Source organism: Thermobia domestica, chromosome 4 (genome assembly GCF_964235325.1).
Source record: "Thermobia domestica chromosome 4, izTheDome1.hap1.1, whole genome shotgun sequence".
Lineage (NCBI taxonomy): Eukaryota > Metazoa > Arthropoda > Insecta > Zygentoma > Lepismatidae > Thermobia > Thermobia domestica.
Window position 1 is genome coordinate 241838344 of NC_137457.1, and position 22606 is coordinate 241860949.

At 36.7% G+C, this 22606-nt stretch overlaps 1 protein-coding gene across 2 annotated transcripts in view; it reads right to left on the reverse strand.

Annotated features, from left to right (window-relative positions):
• Nucleotides 1–22606, reverse strand: part of LOC145683937 (proton-coupled zinc antiporter SLC30A2-like) — a 163109-nt gene that overhangs the window by 100100 nt on the left and 40403 nt on the right. The window contains exon 1 of one of the 2 annotated variants that reach the window (XM_081755632.1): nucleotides 3457–3637. The exons of the other annotated variant lie outside the window; for it this stretch is intronic. Within the exon in view, the coding sequence (XP_081611758.1) occupies nucleotides 3457–3491 (35 nt within the window). The 5' untranslated portion in view covers nucleotides 3492–3637. Of the gene's footprint in view, nucleotides 1–3456; nucleotides 3638–22606 lie in introns of those variants that run through there. 2 annotated transcript variants of the gene reach the window in all.

Sequence of the window (22606 nt, forward strand, 5' to 3'; positions counted from 1 at the left end):
TCGTATAGTTGGGAATTGTGTTTCTATCGTTACAGCAAAATATAATGCTTGGGTGATAACTTTTCTTTTCAAATTCACGCCATACTATGGAAGTCTTTTAACTCACTTACTGACTGTATTAAAAATAAGAGAAACCCTCTCAGAAAATGCGACATTATTGTTAAATACTGAAAATACTGTATAGACAGAAAATAACTAGTCTTGGTCGTTTATAAATTTATTGGTAAAAAGTCTGCAATAGGTGTCTGCCATATAATCCTACGGACACACGTTTCTGATTGACATTTGCTTGTAACCGTTGGATTAATTAAAGTAAGCAATTAAAGATTTACTGTATTTTCAAATTACTGAAAGTATTTTCAATGCTAAATACTTATAATTCAGGAGTTATTCTTGCTCGTTATGAAGAGATTTCTAAAACTTTAAGGGGGGGGGGGAAGGGACAAGACTATGTGTGTCCGTATTTGTGATTGCCTTTAAAAAGGAGGGCTCTCCCTCATAATAATACATATATTTTTCAAGGCACAAAAAGGTCTGTCCGTATTACGGAGGAGTTTGTTATTGAGAGGTGTCCGTAAGACAGGTTTCACTGTATAGATGCCATATCCTCCCGTAACCAGGGGTAAAAGTGAAGGGTACATAAAGGGTCGCTGTCCCCCACTTCGAAAAAATAGTACAGCGTCTCCCCAGTTCGTAAAATATTACAATAGGCAAAGATAGGCAGCGGGAACGTGTGACGTCATGCCGCTACCTACCGTTCCCCTAATTTTTCAGACCCACTTTTACCCATGCCCGAAACTCTCTACTAAAACAGGAAGTAGTAGAAATTAACTACAATTTACGGTTTCAGCATTGATTTCCTTCGAACAAAAACGGTAATTAATAGCAAGAAACGAAAACGGTAAGAGAGAGAAATATTATTCAGTACATCAAGACTTGTTTTCATCTTCCCCCTTTTACCAATCTATTGAAACCGAAACTAATAAATCTATCATTTTTAAATTACAATATTGGTTCCCTAAAGTTTAGACCTCTACCGTGGTTTAGGTTTGCAAATTATTGGTAAAACCATACACAAACTTGCATGTTTCTTTATGGTAAGTATTCTTTCGGTCATGCGTTAAGACGGCGTTAGGGAATTCCGTACACAATAGGTTAGCTCCAAACAGAAGCCGAATACTTTATGCTATGCAATATTTCCGACCAATACCTTTAAAAAAAATCATGAAAATTTTGTACAGAGTAGGTCAAATTTCAAAATCTATCAGAATTTTATTACATACAGAATGAAACATCCCAGAAACTCGCTCAGTGATGTCCGCAAAGGAGGGTTTCCGGATTTTAACTCCCTCTTTGAACAAGATATTATATAATATAATATAATATATATATATATATCAGATTATGATATGTATTTAAAAGATCCTTGAGAAACTATATGGACCTGGGATCTTGAGCCCGTCCCTCTTATGCAACTGTACGTACGCAACTGACCCCGCTAATAAGAAATAAATTCATTTTATTTATTGCTCTTATTAATTAAATATTATGAAAGATGTTAATAAATATATATGTATATATAATTAGAACCCCTCTCTTGATTAAGTTGCGTGTGTCAGTAATGGAACAGGTCACAAAGTTAGTGATCCAGAAGAAGTCAAGATCCGCTATTCGATGACCCGGTATGACCCGAGACAATGAAAGATCTCATATACAAGTGTGTGTATTAGGCTACTAATCGAATTCTAACGACCATGATTAATTTTCCCTCACGTTCTCTCTCTCTCTGTTCTCATTAAATTGTTGATTTTCTTTCTCTCTTGTGTGTGTCTGCGTGTCAATAATTCCACTGAAAGAAAACTACAACATCTACCGAAGTACAAACGTGCGAGGAGGACCAAGCAAATGAAAAAAAAAATCTACGTGATTTCTTTACGAGGTATCGTCAAAATTTAATCGAGCGAGCCTGTAGATCTTAGTAGAATACAAGAGATATTCTACCACCGAGTCAATGAGTGTATATTAAATCTTTCTGTGTAGCCTGTGTTCAAAAGCACTGCATTACCTTTTTTTTAAGTATGGGAAGCTGAATAAATATGAAATGACCGTATATTTAAAATAGTCAAAACATGGTATATTGATTATGAAATATCATGAATACCTTGAATCAAAGACTTCAGTATCCAAGCTCGAGTAGTGGAAATCATTAAATTCATTGTAAAATATTGCAGTAATGCTGTGAAGTTGGTATTTAAGCTGTTTCAGGGTCAACAGGTCTGTCTGGGCTGCTGGATCATGGGGTCTGAGAAGCGAGACCCAGATCCCAGACAAAAGGGATGACCCTAGTGACCCTACCATTGCTGACGGTTCGAGTCAAGATTTTTTTATGAGGGAGATGGGAAACTTTGCAAGATATGCGTATAGCTATACAAAGTGCTTATTTTTGCACATTGGTGTATATGAAATGGGGGGAAGGGGGCCGCGGTGGCTCAGTGGTAGAGCGTTCACCTCTGGTGCTAGGGGTCTCGGGTTCAAACCCTGCTCCCGCCAAGTGAACTTTGTGGTGGACAAATACCGTGTGCGTGGGTTTTCCCGGGGTTCTCCCGTTTCCTCCCACTTTCTTCATTCCATCATTTTCATTCATTACTCATTATCACCGTCTCTTTTAGCCTAACCGGCACAAGCGTGGGACGTAAAACTCAAAATTTCATTTCATTTTCAAATGGGGGGAAATATTTCCTTGGCAAGGATGAAATTTTCTGACAATCAGGGGAAATTACTTGATGAGAGAGGAAAATCCATCGCACCCTCGTTAGTTGATTCGAGCCCTGATTACTGGTGTATGTATACCTATTTGTAATAGTTTTAGAAGGAATATAACGGTTTAGAGATACGTTTCATACTTCTGATGCGAGAGATTTTGATTCGGTTCCAAGCCAGGCTATGTACACTAGTTGAGAACATCTTACAGCAACCACTAGACTGAAATTTTTTCTTGTTAGCAAAACGACTAGGTTGGAAGATGAAATCATTGAAATTAGCAAACCTGTTTGCCGGAATCGTCCGAACATTGCCGAACGGCTTTGATCGGAGTCACTGCTCATTGGCAGTAAATGTGTTATTACATATTACATTAAAAGGGGTTGTAATGAAAATTCACAAGATCATTGTTTCTCTACTAACTGGTATGCAAAACTGGTACGCTATGCATTATTGACAGGGTTTACTGTATTCGTAATGCATAGCGATTACGAATAATCATTCTATATACTTGAATGTTCACTACGTACATATAACTAAATTTACTAAACCTAGAGTTCATAAAATAGTTTGCATTTCTTAATAAACTCATAAACAATACGACTACTTTAAGATCTGGTTTGTAATTTCGTTTTAAAACACTGACATCTAGTAAGACGTTCCCTATTATAGACTTATATGTATATTTTTACTTACCTACACGGACAGGACTCACATGGTACAACTGCCATCCTTGATTAAATCACAGGTGATATATATTAAAATCACCAACAATACAATAACGTGACAGATAATCGAACAGAATATAAGTACTTGTTCTTCATATGGCATCTAACCATGAACTAAAGCTCTTAATCTATCGGTCACGGCATCTATCTGCAACACTATTATCTAAGTTTAGTGCCGTGTGGAAAAGGAAAGCTTGATGACACAATCAAGAAACTTGAGTCTAGTTTGAGGCATAATTCTCATTACAAAGGGTAATGTTTAAAAGAAAGAAAAAATAGTACGGAGCACCGCATTATACGTATTTTGTTGCCAGCGTTGACACGTCTATAGATTTATCTGTTGATCTACATATTTTACATTTTTTTTTGAAAAACAAGAATTTTTCGCATATGATTTTTTTTTGTAATATTTTATAGTTTTGTGCAGACCCGTATACAGGGGGTCTAGGGGGCCGTCCCCCTAAATTTTTGCTGGCCCCCTCTAAATTTTCACGGCAGACTTGCAAATGAACTATAATATGGTTGGCTCGGGCCCCCCTAATTTCAGCCGGGCTCCCCCTACATATTTGGGCTGGCTACCGGCCTGGTTTTGTGTGCAGTTGCATGACAGCTACATGAATTTAGATTCTCACATGTATATGAATACATCGTTTTTTTGTGTTAGTGACATTTGTGATGTCATTTAATACTGCAAAATTATTTCATTTGCTCTGTTTGGGAAGTGTCTATTAAATAGGTCTACGTGTTGAAGAATTAATAGAAGGCTGAGTTAAGTACAAAAATTTTTATGAATATTTTCCCATATACGTATTTTATTTTTTAAAAAATCATCATTTTTACAGATATTTTACGATAGATCTTAGAAATATTTTGGATTTCTGATCTGGTATCGCTGTTTCTTGCTCCCATGTCTTAAATGAGATCACAAACAATGCCACATTGCAGAGCTATTACTCAAATAATGGATTTTCGGAAAACGTTGTCTAAAAAAAAAAAATAAATAAAAATAACAAAAAAAAATAAATAAATAAAAAAATAAACCTATCAGTGTACGTTCATTTTTAGGTTTTTCAGAGAGACGAACCTTGTTCTGCGGCAGGTGTTCCCAGTCTTTTTCCACAAGAGTACCACAAAGCATATTAATTATTAATACCACTATACGCGTACCACAGGTTGAGAAATTTTGATCTAAGGTTACTAATGAAATATTTATCCATAAAATATCAAGAAAACTTCTTTAGCCATTTACGGGAAAACCATTGGAACAAAACATGCTCACCAAAGTAAATTAGGCTTATGCTATTGGACTTAGAGGTTTTTAATGACATATGAAATCCAAATTGTTAGAAATGCTTTCGATTTTTACACTCAGGTAAAGTATCTTTTTTTTTTCCTTTTTTTATTAAGGATAAACTTCTAAATTCCCCTTCTGGACAATATATATAAAAACCATAAAACTCGTAAAAAGAAAAAAATAATGTTACATGCGTAAAAGTACTTTTTAAGTTCCTTCTTAAAAATTAATAAATTACTCATAAATGAAGAATTCATAATTTAATTTTTGTAATTTCTAGAAAAACATTCCTTTCGTCCTTGCGCGGAAGTCCCGAGTTCGATTCTCAGTGGGAACTCATAGTTCAAACAGTGGCATATTTAGGATATTGTTTCGGAGGGGGCTTGAGCCCGATAGTTCCCCTAAATACTCCACTGGGTTCAGATCCCACATCAAGGTGTAGATTGATGTCTCATATAGGCTTGCTAATGGATAGTGTTGCCTGCGAGATGAGAAATTTCTCAAATCTTATGGACAATACTAGTTCACCCAAGTCTTAGATTTCAGAAACTGTTTTAGTGTTACAACATTCACAGTACATAAACTATAAAGTGATTACGAACACAGTGAAGAAAAGTTATTAGCGCTTAAAGATATGCAGGTCATTACAAAATATACTTCAGTAAAGCTTTTAATATTGTTTTATCGTATCCTTCGTGGACCTTCATGACGCCAGCGCCGTAACTTAGATGCCTTCTGGGGGGGGGGGGAGTCTTAATACGCATATTTGGGCCCCCTAGAAAAACTTGTTTTTCTAATTCTTGGGCCCTCTCTTTCCATCTTTCTCTTACTTTTTATGGGCCCCCGGAACCTGTGGGTCCTCCCGCACGGCAAGGTCTGCGGGGCCATTAGTACGCCTCTGGGCCCATTCCATACATGGCAAATTAATTAAGGGGACAATATTGACAAACCTCAAAGCCATACGAATTAATTATTTTTAGAGCCCTTAATAGTAGACATTTTTTACCGAAATGGGTCCACGACTCATTTTTGTTTTATTTAGCTTTTGTGTGCTGTTTTGTTTATGTAATGCAGTGAATCTGTTTGATGCTTCATTTATAATTTCATGTTCGTATCGTATATGGAGTAAGAAAATTTTGTCTTAAAATGGCCCCCCCTCGAACGGCGGGGAACTTTTTCTCAGGATCACAACATCTAGAACATATCACAGTTTCAGTCATTTTCATCGAAATCCATAATATCACTATCTTCGGCTGCTTTCAAAAAAGTGACCCTGAGTGGCCAAACGATCAATGATTGGTGGTTATGCCCATTAAAATTTTTCTCAGGATCACAATATCCACAACACATCACGGCTTTAGTCACTTTACCAAAATTCAGAATGTGGTTATATTCGGCTGTTTTCAAAAAAGTGGCCCTGTAGTAGCCAAACGGTCAGTGATTTGTGGTTGTGCCTATTGAGACGTTTTTTTTTTTAGGAATATAACATCTAGAACATATCACGTTTCAAGCAATTCCACGGAAATCCAAATTCCTAAGGGTTGTGTCCTTTATCATTTCGAAGGGGGCCATTGCCCTCTATAACTCTATTCTCGCAAAAACGACAAAACACGTATTTCCTATTTTTAAGTCATCTTTCCATCGGCAGAGTTTCCTTTCTTTAATGTGGCCCTTTTAACCAAGGAGGCCCTTTTTGAAAAGGGGCCCTTTGGCCTCCTTAACTTATTTCCCAAAAGACACAAAAAAAAGTGTCTATTTATTTTCGGTCTAGTATGTGTCAAGTTTGAAGAAAATCCGATGGCGAGAAAACCTTGTGAAGCTATCTCCTTTACATTCTCACTTTTTGGACTTGACGGGTATTTGCCCCGAAGTCTTCAATTTACTGCGATTCATATTTGACAGTTTGAAGTCAAATGTTTTAACAAGGTACTTCAAATACTACCATTAAACAACGGTACTAAACTAATTAGTAACGATATTATATATTTTTATATGTAACTAATGTTTTTTAATTTTTTTATCAGATGGAAAATTTAGTGGAAAATAACGTGTTTTTTTTTTTTTTTTTTTAGTTTTTCAGTTCGGATTTCACTCGCTCTTTTTAATGCTACTTGATGTGTAACAGGATATATAGCTGTTAATAAAATAATTATGTTTTTTAGTGACGAATAATAAATAAATATTTTTGTCAGGAAATCTTAAAGAAATTAAGTGCAATTCCAAAGATCAGTCTTATGTATAAAGGTAGCCAAGAATGTTCTGTCCCTTTTTGTAGAGGTATGTGATCCATTGGCCCTCACACCGTGAGTTGAATGCGAATGGAGATAAGGCGAAGGTCAGTTGTTGGTGTGGGTATATCCAACGTACTAACTGGTTGTGACAGTTCAGTTATTCCGGGAACTTGTGTAAGGACAGAGGGAATATGGGACCTCCACAGAATCATAAGGGCGTGTATGCTGTACGAGTTCAAACTGGGGTCAAATGACGCTGCAGTGAAGTAGAAGATATGCCAGGTCTTTTGTGAGGGTGACGTGAGTACGCGGATAGTGAAGTGGTAGTTTAACAAGTTTAAGGACGGTGACGAAACACTCGAAGACGCATCACATGCCGGAAGACCAACACATGTACAAAATAAAGATCTGCAAGCAGCAATTTAGGCTAACAGTGCCAGACGTGTGAGGAACTGGGACTACAATTCAATATAAGTGAAGAAATCATTCGGCAGCACCTCCATCAACTGTGGAAACACTACAAGTTGGTCGATGGATCCCACATGATTAAACTCCGGGCCAGAAGGCAACGCGAACAGACACCTGTGTTTCTTTGTCGTCTCGTCTGAGGAACGAGCCATTTCTGAACAGGGTGTTGACATGTGATGATAAGTGGGACCTGTACGAAGCTCCACGGTGCCGCCATCATTAGTTAGCATCCATGAACCAGTTCCAAAACAGTCGAAAGAGGCACTGCACCAGAAGAAAGTTCTCGTGTGTGTTGGGTGGAGTGCTCGCTGCATCGTGCATCTTAAACTGCTACCAGTTGGTCAGAGCATCAATGCAACTGTGTACTGTCAGCAGTTAAGCCGTGTCCAAGGAAAACTCAAAGATGTGGAGCCAGCAGTTCTGAATCACAAGGGGGCCCTCCTGTTACAGGATAACGCTAAGCCCCACGTGGCAAGGATGACCCGGGACACCATTCTACGCTTTGAATGGGAAACACTATTGCATCGGCTATACTCCCCGGACATTGCACCGTACGATTATCACCTGTTGCATCCCTTGGACAGTCACCTTAGAGGATGCCAGTTCAAATCCCTAGTAGATATACAAAATTCACTTGATATCTTCTTAGCTTCACGCTCCACGAAGTTCTACCGCGATGGAATCCGCTAATGGGGACTACCTTTAATCTTCCAGGTAGTCTTAGCCATAGGTAATACATCGATGTTCGAAGGTGTTGGGTGAAAAAGCGATATAACTTTCTTGGTAACCTTTATAGATAGGTTGTGTGTCCAAGGGCTTAAATTGAAATAGTTATACACAAAGGTATAATGTTTGGTCCGGTTCAGTAGTTCTTGATGAAACATAATAAAAACTACCTGGAACATAATTTATGGAGAAAAAGCAATAATAATAATAATAATAATAATAATAATAATAATAATAATAATAATAATAATAATAATAATAATAATAATAAGGTAAATACCAGTGTTTTTACTTTTCCGGAAGGAAACAAAAATTTTCCGATTTTTCAGGTCTCAAAAAACACTAACTTCAACACATGTTTTTTTTTGTTTGTTTGTTTTATACATTGTAGCTGGCCCCTCTTCAAAAACGAAGGGCCCCTCCTACTTAAACCTGCTGGCTACACCCCTGATCTCTTCAAAAAAGTTACCTTACTTTTGCCTTCGAAAAATATTAATCATATATACAGGTATTTTAAAAATAGCTTACACGGGAACCTGCGGCTGGTTTGTACGTCATGGCGGTCACTGGTGTCCTTATCAAAGAAAATGCCGTCGGACGAACACCGTTACAAATAAATAACAATTAAATATATTTTAGTTCTTCCCAAGTAAGCTAAACAATGTCCTAGGTAGAGGAGAAAGTAAAATTGATAGCGGTGGCGGCTCGTAAGTGAAAGATATGATGGTTTGCACTTGCCACACTTAACATAGTGTATAAATTATAATACACTATATACCTATATATATTGGTAGAAGTACTCGGTTTAGCACGAGAAGAATAATGTTTATGTAAAATCTTTAAAAGTACAAAATGCATAAAAATATATACCTCTGAATAACGCCTTCGGCATTGCTTTTGTATTACAGTAGTGCAATCTGATATAAATTACAAACATCAATATGAAAGTTAAGTTTTGAAATAAAATAGCAAAGATAATAACATGTATTTTTGTATATAATTTCCAATGTTTGTAGAAACTTGCAAACATAATTATTAACAGATACTAAGAAAGGTGTAAGTTTCATCAAAGTGAAGGCACCGAAGGGGGGGGGGGGGAGCAAGCGACGCCGAAATATTTGTCGCCTAAGGTCTCGAAATGTCTACGTCCTTGGACACACAAGTATCTAAACGTTTAAAGTTTGTTAGCAGTCCACGCAAGGAAATTATACAGAAATAAGTAAGAAGTAAGCAAGAGTAGATGTACAGTCAGAAACAATATTAAGTATAGGTTGGACCTATTGTTTCTTATACCTCTACCTTTACTTATTATTGTTTCCGACTGTACACGAAAGATCACAATACGGTACTTACCGTAAATTGATGCATGAAGATGCTTCAGCTGTTATTTGATGTTGCTGATTCAGGAGTTTCTTCACTACTCCATGGTCCAAGAGAGTTAAAAAAAAAAAAAAAACTTTTCATGTTAGTTTTACATACCTATCTTGACTCCCTTTGTCTCATTATTGTGAAACAACGCGCTATTTGAATCACTTGAAACGAAAATAAGAGAATTTATACTCTCCAACTTTCTGCACTCATTTTCCTTCAGGGAAGAGATTTTTATTGGTCCATCATCTTAGCATACAGAATTACGATTTACTTTAATTTTCTGCATAGGTAGATACATTGGCAAAACTCCGGGTGAATGAGTCCCCTCCAATCTTAGAACTGAGGCGGACTGTTCCCCCAATAATTCGATTTGAAATGTGTTTTGGGGAAAATATGATTATTTGTGTCCGATTACCACAAAGGAAAGTGAGAAGAAATTTAAGTCCTCTCAGAATAGCCTCAAATCTGCCCCTGCAGGTCTCCCAATGTTGAAGACAATTAGCGATGCGCACGAGACGAGTCGAGACAGGAATTTCCTGACAAAATTCGAGTAAAGACACGGCTCTTCCAATAGAAAAATATACGTTTTTCGAGTCGAGACATCACTTTGACAGAACATTTTCGAGACCAGACAGCCACAAATCTTGTCTCGTGCGCATCCCTAAAGACAATTCTAGTTTTCTGATACTCCACAGCATTGTTTTTCAACTTTATAAACATTTTAAACATCTTAAAAAAATTGCTAACGGTCTTATCCGTCACTCCCCCCCCCCTATGTTGAATACAGATTTGCGTCGCTGGGTAGATAACCGAATGTTTCCCCTGGTAGGTGGCAATTTATCATTGTTTCTTTCTCAAACTTATCTCACTTTTATAGCTCTGTTAGTAAAGTTGATCAAACGTTAAAAATTGTTGATCATACATGATCAAACGATGATCAAACGATTGACATAAGAAAAAGTCAAATCGGAGGTGAAGGGGAGCTGGCCCCATTTTGGAACCCTTATATCTCTGTTACTAAAGTTGATCAAACGTTGAAAATTGTTGATCAAACCTGATCAAACGATGATCAAACGATTGACATCAAAAAATTTCGAATCTGACGTGAGGGGGGGCTAGCGTGTAGTTAGCCCCCCCTACTAAATATCGCTTATATTTCTGTTAGTAAAGCTGATCAAACGTTAAAAATTGTTGATCATACCTGATCAAACGATGATCAAACGATTGACATAAGAAAAAGTCGAATCGGAGGTGAAGGGGGGCTGGCCCCCCATTTTGGAACCCTTATATCTCTGTTACTAAAGTTGATCAAACGTTGAAAATTGTTGATCAAACCTGATCAAACGATGATCAAACGATTGACATCAAAAAATTTCGAATCTGACGTGAGGGGGGGCTAGCGTGTAGTTAGCCCCCCCTACTAAATATCGCTTATATTTCTGTTAGTAAAGCTGATCAAACGTTAAAAATTGTTGATCATACCTGATCAAACGATGATCAAACGATTGACATAAGAAAAAGTCGAATCGGAGGTGAAGGGGGGCTGGCCCCCCATTTTGGAACCCTTATATCTCAGTTACTAAAGTTGATCAAACGTTGAAAATTGTTGATCAAACCTGATCAAACGATGATCAAACGATTGACATCAAAAAATTTCGAATCTGACGTGAGGGGGGGCTAGCGTGTAGTTAGCCCCCCCTACTAAATATCGCTTATATTTCTGTTAGTAAAGCTGATCAAACGTTAAAAATTGTTGATCATACCTGATCAAACGATGATCAAACGATTGACATAAGAAAAAGTCGAATCGGAGGTGAAGGGGGGGCTGGCCCCCCATTTTGGAACCCTTATATCTCTGTTACTAAAGTTGATCAAACGTTGAAAATTGTTGATCAAACCTGATCAAACGATAATCAAACGATTGACATCAAAAAATTTCGAATCTGACGTGAGGGGGGGCTAGCGTGTAGTTAGCCCCCCTACTAAATATCGCTTATATTTCTGTTAGTAAAGCTGATCAAACGTTAAAAATTGTTGATCATACCTGATCAAACGATGATCAAACGATTGACATAAGAAAAAGTCGAATCGGAGGTGAAGGGGGGGCTGGCCCCCCATTTTGGAACCCTTATATCTCTGTTACTAAAGTTGATCAAACGTTGAAAATTGTTGATCAAACCTGATCAAACGATGATCAAACGATTGGCATCAAAAAATTTCGAACCTGACGTGAAGGGGGGGCTAGCGTGTAGTTAGCCCCCCCTACTAAATATCGCTTATATTTCTGTTAGTAAAGCTGATCAAACGTTAAAAATTGTTGATCAAACCTGATCAAACGATGATCAAACGATTGACATAAAAATAATTTTAAATTTAGCATGAGGGGGGGCTAACTGCACGCAGGTCTTTACAGTTCTATACAACCCACAAAATAGCTAGAAAATTGTGTGATGCATGGCCACGGGGTATTTCAGCGGAGTTTGCTGATTCTTAATCCCGGCAGATCCCCAATTGGTTCACTATATTGAGTAAAGATTTTATTATTATTATTATTATTATTATTATTATTATTATTATTATTATTATTATTTCTAACGAGCGTAGGCTAGTGGTTAGCGTTCTTCCTTCGCAAAAGGGAGATCCTAGGTGCAAAGCTTGTGGCTTGCTACCCTGACTAGTTACACCAGTTTTTTCGCGGTTCCACAAGGTGAATGTCGGGATGTTATCTTTAAGCATAAATCCTGCCTGATTTTCTTCTTTCCTTTTTCCACTATTGATGTTAAAATATTCTGTTGTAAATTGGCCTTAGAGGCTGTATTTGAAATATTGTTACATAATTAAATGAATGTTTAGAGCACACCAGGCACGCGTCCAATTATTATTATTATTATTATTATTATTATTATTATTATTATTATTTTCTGGATCCAAATATTTTTGGGGGGTCTTATACGTATATTGTAGTATTTAACCTGTGTTATTCAACATCTGAAAAGACTAAGTAATTGTCAATTAGTGCCTCCTATTTCTCAGAAAAAAATGATAGTGCTAGAGATATAAAATACAATTTTTAGGCCACATCATTCATTTCGATATGAAACAAATATACTTGTGTTAAGAAAGTTCACAAACATTCGTCAACCTACGAAGTTTAGTGAGGGCGGGGAATCTGAATTCAGTAGACCCCACGTAGCTCCTGGTTTCAATTCTCAGTAGGAGCTAAAGTGTTACCCAGCATCTTGAGACAATGGGAAAACTTCCTAAGTTAAGACTACGGTAGACTAGCGGAATCTGGTTACGTGCTGTGTGTCTTCCTTTCACTTGCAGCAATAATGCTATTGTTTAGAGTTAAAATTCATAAAGTATACTGCGGGGGGGGAAGGGGGAGTAAATTCAATCCCATGTTGCAAGTTGACACATGTACATGGAAAACAATATTTCAATTTAAACTATATAAAATATTTTTATGACAAAAGTTGGTATATACTATATTTTCTTTATGACATCTTGTATATCCCTCAATTTTAGGTTAAAATCTGCCAAGAATAAAAGTTTAAGTTCACCTTTCTCCATAATTTTTTTAAAAAATGTATGGATGGTCAACGATAATTTTCGTTAGAAAGTATTCGATTTTGGGGTAATTTGGCGTACTTTTATTTGAGGCTTCCCGATTTTTATTCCCTCTGCTCTGAGTTAAAAGCAATAAGAAATAAATTATTGGGTTTACCCTCCTAGCCCCCGTGCATTTCTTTTAGATTTCAATGGTAAATTTTCTATAATTTATTGGATACAATATAATGTGTTTTTTTTTTTTCACTCTTTCCATAATCCCCAGTGCTTGGAATTAAAATCACTCAAGAATGAGCGGTGAATTCAACCCTCTTCCCCCTGAACTTAAAAAAATATTTTTCTCGATAATTTCCGTTACAACTACAGCGAGAAAAAATGAGTGATACGTAAAATTGTATGTTACATTTGTATTATCCTGTAGTTTTTGGACTTAACGTACAGCAAACGTATAACTGAAAACGCATGTTTTATAATACTTTCTGCATAAGTATTCCAATTCCATCTGTACGTACTTTCCGTATGAAACAATATAGGCTATCAGGATCTCACATGCAAATGGACGTATATAACATATAGTTGACGAAGGTAACATACATATATGTATATTATAAGGAAGACTATTAGATATCCCACATCGTGCAACGACATGATGTAACATCTAAGGGCAGGGCCTATGTAGCATACGGATAACGTTTGTTCCCTACTGATTTCTGTAGTAAGCAAGTGGATTCCGTATATTTGTACAATATACCGCTGTCCGGAGAACGAATTTTTCTCAGTGTATGGGTAGTGGATCTGAAAAGGAAGGGGGGCCGCGGTGGGTCAGTGGTAGAGCGTTCACCCCTGGTGCTTGGGGTCCCGGGTTCGATCCCAGCCCCCGCCAAGTGAACCTTGTAGTGCACAAACACCGCGTGTGGGGGGTTTCTCGGGATGCTCCCGTTTCCTCCCACTTTCTTCATTCCACCATTTCATTCATTACTCATCATCACCGTCTCCTTTAGCCTAACCGCCATAACCGTGGGACGTAAAACTCAAAGATTTCATTTCATTTTTTTTCTGAAAAGGAAGGGGGGTTGCATGACGTCATGCCGTCCTACGAGCCTATCTTTGCCCATTTTATTTTTTTTAGGAAGTGGGGAATGCCATAGATATTTTTTTGTGTGTGGGGTAAGGCGTTTAGTCGCCTTCCCCGGTTATAACTGTTCGATTTTAGTGTAATATGCCGTATATTTTCCTTAAGGCTTCCTAATCATTCACTCTACATGGAGCCGAAATCAGTAAAAAAAATAGCTTAGTGGTTTTACCCTCTCCCCGATTATTTATAGTTTCACAATAACTTATATAAATCTCATTCGGTTTGATGCAATATTATATATACTTTCTTTCACTTTTTCCGTAATCTGATGTTCTTGTAATTAAAATCGGTCATAAATGAGTGATGAATCATTCCCTCGCCCCTTTCTTTATATTAAGAAATATGTCCAAGATATATTTCGTAAAAATATTAGATTTTCATGGAATATACTTTTTGAAGCTTTAAATTCATTTCCACTACTTCGATTTAAACTAGGTAGTGAACTTATTTTTTAACTAATAAATAATATAGAAAACCATATCCAATTTACTTGAAACTTAGTGCAAACATAGCAACAATAAATAAGGGATAATGTTTATTTTCCTGTTCTGTGAAAACTAGTATAAAGAGTTAATGGCCCCTCTCGAAATATTTTGCAGCTAAATCTGAAAGTAGTAGAAGAATATGACTAATTCAGTTATAGCTCCGTTCATACATACATTACAATAGTAAAATAATATATTATGAACTTTATCTTTTACATGAAAAGCCCGTTCAAGGGAAATATTTTCGACCCTTCGGAAATATTTTAATGCCAGTGAGAGAAACGCTAGAACACGTCCAGTTACCTTGAATTTGTATATATGTACATACTAACGATAAAATATGAGCACTTTTTTCTTTTCTGCGGAAACCCACGGAAGGGACAACACATCTCTAAACATTTTGCGGCTGACTCCGAAAATGGCAAGATATGTCTAGTTCACTTAAAATTACGTGCATACATAATACCTAACAATAAAATAATAGTTTTCTTTTAAGTCAGCAAGAAAATTAAAATGGCAAAATCCCCTTCGAATTATTTAGCAGAGATTGTCGAATATGTCATATCAATATGTACTATTAACTTATAACTGCGTACAACAGCTGAAAAGGAATGAATCCAGAGGTTAGCCTGGTGAAAAATACCCCAGAAATTCAGAATTTCCCCGGGAAAATCATGCAACAGTTTTATATTATGTAGGTTTTAGTTTTATGTATTTACACCAAATGTAGTAAAAATATAAAAAGTAAAATTGTTGTGTTACTCTATTTACAGTATAGTAGAATCTTAACAGATAGGAAACGATTTGTAGCTATTATTATTATACTAGCGTATCTCCGAGATTTTACTTTGTCCATTGTTTTTAGAAAAATGAAATACTATTTATATTATTTTCTAAGCTTGCTAAACCCATCGATTTTTGGTTTTGCAGAACATTTACTCCTCGCGATAGTATTCCTGGCCTGGACTAGTGACAAAGTTAAATGTGTGGTAAGAAAGATTTGGGACACTTGGTCCAACATTCGATTCGAAACGACACACAGACTGAGTTGGGTCTTGGTCTCGTCTCGTATAAATCTATTTAATACTTCATCTTAGTTTTTTTTTTTTTATTATTAGATGATGATGGGGCATCAGCAGCATTAAATTATTTTGAGTTCTTTTGGAAATGGCATCGTGAGGCCATTCCATTCTTTAGGAGTTAAATTGAGAGGATAATATTTAATTCAACTTAAAGATGTATTATTACTGGGGACACTAATAATTTTACTGAAATGGGCCCAGATCACATTTCAGCAGGATTTATGTGCCTATGTTTATGGGATGTGGTGAACCTATTGCATGCAACATTTATACATTCATGTTAGTATTGTATCATATGGATTAGAAAAGTTTTATCTTAAAGTGGGCCCTTCTTGATTAGCGGAAAGCTTAAATAGGAGGAGGAATTGTCCCTCCTGCCGTCCATAAGTATGGCCATGGCAAAAGATAATTCTTGTCAAACTTTTGATAACTCTACTCTATTTTGACTACAAAACAAATTATTCTGAGAGACGGAAGACATACAAGGCAAAAGTTGCTTTTCAAATAGATTCCTGACCTATATTTTGAGAGGTCTTTTGAGGATAAAATTTATCAGTTATGAGTTATGAGCGAGGGGTAGTATAACTCATGTAAAGTTATTATTTTTTGTATCTAATTTGGAGTCTAAGTTTGTTTCCTTTAACTTCTATCTACATTTTTCTTGTTTCACCTCATTTTGTTATTTTTTTAATGTATTTTGAATTCAGCCGAATGATAAGCAAGCAATCGATATCTAACAGGTTGATTGCCATGAGCATTATATGTGGTGCTCAGCTTTTATTTTTCTGTGGAGCCATGAGCCCGATATTTATCCCGATATTTATCTCTTTGCAGCAGGTCTGTGTGCTATCATTTTAACGACTACCGTTTCGTTTCAGGATTGAAAAAATGTGGGTAAACCATACAGTGATTGGCACCCAGACAGTAATCGTCACTTTTCCAGTTAATATTCAAATAATAAGAAAACAAAAATTTTTATTTTCATGCATTCACTAACGGATGGCAGCACTAGTCTTTGCTTCTATATTCTGTAAAATTTTAAAATTTCTTTCCTGCTATTTTGGTATTAGAGTGAAGTGGTTTATGGAATAGGTGGACATATTTTCCTACAATTAAATGTGGTCGCATTTCTTATGAATTTGTTAAGGATGTTTAAAGAATATTTACCATCGTTCCGACTTATTAAATGTATGTTTTGGTTTATTGGCATTGCAGATCAGGAAGTATCAAAATGTGTTTTCCCTTCAAGCAAGCTTGTAACCCATCTCTCCCTTGTTAAAAAAATGGGGGTGCCAATCACTGTATGAAGAAGTATGTTTCTAGATAGTAATTGGCATACCCCTGCCAAAAACTATCAAATTAATACGGCCCGGCCCGGCCCTGTATCCATTACACCTTCACCACGTGTCTCATTGAGTTGTCGATGAATATCGATAGACGTTACATCACGTATTTGAAGAAAATGTACACTCACACGCTGTTCTTGCTCATTAAACGTTGCCATTTGTAGTACAGTAAAAGCTCTTTATTCGCGAGGTATATGTTCCATAAATATGCCGCGAATACAGAAACCGTGAATACGGAATGGTAATTTATATGGGATTATAGGGGATACGTTCCTAGGTGACAAAATAAAAAAAATACATATATAAAAAAAAATCAATTTACTGTAATTGAAGTTTTTGACCATATTGATTAATTATTATCTTCAGGCTTAGGCAATGGTTTGAAGAATTTTGTAATTTTTTCTTGCTTGGCAGTTTTTAAAAGCTCCTTCAATTCAGACTGATATTCAGCAGTGACATTAGCAATTTGCCTCTTAAAAATAAGACTTCGCTCCATAGACGGATCAATTTTCATTAAGAAATCACAAAGCTCATTTGCCATTCTTAAACATTCACTAAGATTTTTCAAATTAAATGTCACGTTTCCAGTGCATGTTGAAGCCTCTTCTTCAATGGGCTGTGAATTTAACATTTCCTCCAAGTCGGTTTCAGTCAAATCTTCATCTTGCGATTCAAGCAATTCCTGAATGTCACTTCATTCTATCTGTTCGAACCAATCCCGTCCTATTCCATTCGCAATTTTGGCTATGTTTGCAGTCAAAGTTTGAATTTGCACACATTCTTCGTCATTTTCCGCAGTCAGAGCAGGCCACAGTTTTTTCCAGCATGACTTCAATGTGTGTGGCTTCAGTTCTTCCAATGATTCTTTTATGTTTATTCAGTTCTTTGATGCATTTTGCTATGTCAAATTTCTTCCAGCATTCCATAACATTCATATCAGGATTACATTCCATATTATCCAATACGATTTTGAAGGTTCGTCTAGTGTAATAGAGCTTAAAGGCCTGGATTATTCCTTGGTCCATAGGTTGAAGCAAAGCCGTCGTGTTGGGAGGTAAAAATGTCACTTTTATATTTGGATGCATAGTTTCAAGTTCGCGAGGATGACCTGGTGCATTGTCCAAAACTAGAACTGCTTTAAAGTCTAAATTATGTTTTTTAAAATAAGTTTCAACTTCAGAAACAAAACAATACCGGAACCAGTCACAAAAAATAGCGCTTGTAACCCACGCTTTCTTATTAGCACGCCAAAACACTGGCAGGTCGTCCTTGTTTTGATTTTTTAAAGTCCGAGGATTTAACGATCTGTAAAGCATCAGTGGTTTAATGACACAATCTCCAGATGCGTTAGAACATAGCAGCAGTGTAACTCTATCCTTTGCTGCCTTAAATCCAGGAGCAGACTTTTCGCTTTTAGAAATGAATGTTTTGTTTGGCATTCTCTTCCAAAACAGTGCAGTTTCGTCTGCATTAAATACTTGCTCAGGTTTGTATCCTCCATCAGCTACTAAGTTTGCAAATTCTTCCGGATATCGTTCTGCTGCAGCAGTGTCTGCAGATGCAGCTTCTCCAACGATTTTAATGTTATGCAATGATTGTCTCACCTTAAATTTATTGAACCAACCTTCCGATGCTTGAAATCCTCCATCTGTACATTCACCACTACAACTACCATCAGGTTCTTTAAAATGAGCGTAAAGACGCTTTGCCTTCTCCCGGACCATTGGACCACTTAGGGGCACCCTTTTTTGGTTGCGGTCTTCGATCCATAATGACAACGCCACTTCCATTTTTTCTATTGCTTGATCACGAACAATTTTCGCTGACAATGAAGTTGAAGCTACAGACGACCTTATTTTATCTTCGGATTTTTTTTATCGATCGTACAGTTGATTCGTTGACATTGAATGAGCGTGATACAGATTCAAACGACTCTCCAAGGCGTAAACGATCAAGCATTTCTATTTTCACTTTAAGCGGTAACAGATTTCTTTCGTGTCGAAACTCGTTTCTCAGTTTTTAAGTTGACATTACTGTATAAATTAGGAAGACAGTGGTAGAGACGTGTTACTCGATCACAATTTTTGTAACGAATGGAAAGACGAAACAATAAAACACGCAAAGCGGCTCTTACCAAAGGACGGAACGTCTAATAATGTGGCGGCATTTAAAAATATACTTTATTCATTGAGTAATAAGGTTGCTTTCATTCTGTTTGTTTACATTCTCAAAAACACCGATCGCGGCGAAGGAGGCTTATGTCAAAGTCCGAACCAATACAGCAGCGATATCATTTAACAACATACTTTAGGCAAAGTTGTAACTAGTCCAACCATTTGAGGGAGTTGCAACTAGTCCATTTGAGGGCGTTTACAAAGGATATTGGGTTGGATACCTATTGGAATCCTTTTTATTATTATGTATGTACGTACTGATTAGATCCGCGAATGAAGAAATCTTTAGCCGCGAATATAGGAATTGGGTCGCATTTTTTTTAATCCGCGAATAGTGAAAACGCAAATCAAGGAAGCGCGAATAAGGAGCTTTTACTGTATTGGAAATGCTGCCTATTCTAGCAGCAGCTGGAAGAACGACAGGCCTTGCATGGTACTGTCTTCTACATCACAAATTCAAAAGTATCCACCTATTTTAAGATGAGCTGCATCCGTCCATCTGTTCACAGTACCCGAGAAAAAGGAAATCTTAGTACCTGAACGCACTTCATATACAGTAATATTCATGTCTAATTTTGTTTAGCTTTCTGTGATGCTACTGAAAACCAGTTTTGTGCCTTCAATTCAGATTTCCTTGCTCTTTAAATTAAGCTTTATATATATATATATATATATATATATATATATATATATATATATATATATATATATATATATATACAGAGTGTTGATTAATTCGTGTGTCAATTTCTGAGGTAAAGCCGTGGAATTTGGTGTAACTTTAGACGAATGACATAAGTTTTGTTTCGCCATAGAAGCATGTCACTTGTACTGAAGATTGAAGAGATATAGGGTCAAAGATCAAATTTCGATTTTTTCCTTATGGGATTCCAATGTTAAATTCTGAAAGAGCCTGAGAAAACGTAAATCGAAGTGATAACAAAGAAAAAGCTGTATGGTATGATTCTATGTCGCAAGCCAACCAAATATGCGTCAATCAAGTGTCATGGTCAGAGGTCACTGTCAGATCAAGGTCACAAGTCATCTTGAGAAGTCACTTGAATACACTGAAAACAACGCAATGTCCGTACCTCATCATGTCAAATGGGTTCTCAAGGTGACCTATGAAGTTGATCTGACAGTGACCTCTGACCATGACACTTGATTGACGCATATTTGGTTGGCTTGCGACATAGAATCATACTATACAGCTTTTTCTTTGTTATCACTTCGATTTACGTTTTTTCAGGCTCTTTCAGAATTTAACATTGGAATCCCATAAGGAAAAAATCGAAATTTGATCTTTGACCCTATATCTCTTCAATCTTCAGTACAAGTGACATGCTTCTATGGCGAAACAAAACTTATGTCCTTCGTCTAAAGTTACACCAGATTCCACAGCTGTACCTCATACCACTTTTGCACAGTGAACAAATGAAATTGACACACGAATTAATCAACACTCTGTATATATATATATATAGTGCCCAATATACAATGCAACCCGGAGTTTAGGATAGTAGAACTTTTGAACCGGAAGCGGTACACAAATAATGGTTATACCAAAATGAAACCTTGTTCATGCATATATTTTTAAACTAGGAAGCAACAATTGAAGCACACTAGGAACCACGCAGTTGCCAGATGTAATCGAAGCTGTAAATCATTTTTTTTTTTTTTACAAGTCACGTAAATTGACTCATAACTCATACGTATGGATGTTCTGTCGTTAATTTTCAGTTTGTATAGTTCGAGTAGCTTGGAAACTATGGAATGGTAAAAAGAATTTTTCATTTTCACGGTTAACTAATCGGATGAGGCCTCCGTAAGGGGTTACTAGGGAAAACGTAGTTTTCATAAGTTAACATTCTGAATTGGCATCAGTGCTGATGTTTCAGTGCATCAAAAGGTGTGTTAAGGATCTGTCTACATTATACAATTCCTAAAAACGATGAAAAAGAAATTTTGAAATTATTGTGATAAAACTTTTACTTACATGCACCCGGCAACACTGCTATTCATTGAATCAAAACGGGGCACTTCCAGAATCTGCCGTAGAACTGACAATTCAGTTCGTGTTTCATGGTGTTTTCATATTGTTTTCTGGTGCTTCCTTGCTTGTCTAGAAACATGGCTACTTTCTAGTGCTTTTTCATATATATTAATAAAATATAAACTAGCCAAAGGACTAAATAAACATATACAGTAGAACTCCAATTATCCGAATCGATTGGGAAATGACCTCATTGGTATAATAAAAAATTCGGATGGATTTTTCCAAAAAAAAAAAAAAAAGGTCTAATTTAGTTAATTACTGTATGTATATTGAATATGGGAGAAAAAAAGCTATTTTTAAAGAAAAAGAGCTTTTGATTTTCTTGAAGAACTTCCATCTTCGTTTTCAAGCACTGACACGAAGTTTAAAAGTGTAGGTTTGCTATTTTTAATGTCTGAAATCGTTAATTGTCCAACACCGCACATGTCAGCCAACTATTTACCAGTAACTCCGTTACTTGGTTGCTCTAAAATTTTAGTTTATCTGTTAATGATAACAGAACACGTTTTCTATTAGAAACCATGGTGAATGACGAAACGCACTCACAAACAAAGAACGCGCCGACGCGAACGAGTACCGTCGCAGTAAGCAGGTCAACGTCACACTAACTGACTAATCAAAACGAACAGTGACAGGTGGGCCGGGCCGGCCACCTGGCAAAGGACGACAGCCAACAATAGAACTGCACTATGAGACAGTGACTCATCATCCCAATAATGTTCGCGCTGCGCCTACGCTAGCTTCGCGGAGGGAAGGACAATAGTGCGCGTAGTCAGAGTCATTATTTTGCGAATCGCGGTACGTTTTCGTCTTATTTTTTTTCCTGAAATTCTGAAAGCGATTCAGATAGTCGGAGTTCGGATAATTGTGCATACTAAAAGCAATTGTTTAACTGTTTCTGGAATGCGTCATTGCCTTTACCAGGCACCTTATGACAGATAGAGTAGATAAGATGCTTGATAAAGGTCATGACACATTGCCGAAACTGTTACACAAGGAATTTTCGTACAGTTAGAGGAAGCATCAGAAAGTAAGGTTACATGACCAACATTTCTGCAGTTTCGTCTGTTATAGAGAAATGAGAAGTGTGCAGTAATTTAATACACGGAATTGGCAACTGTGCAGAGTTTCAGCCATCCGCCACCTACGGCGTTAGATTTAGGCAAACAAATTGCGACTC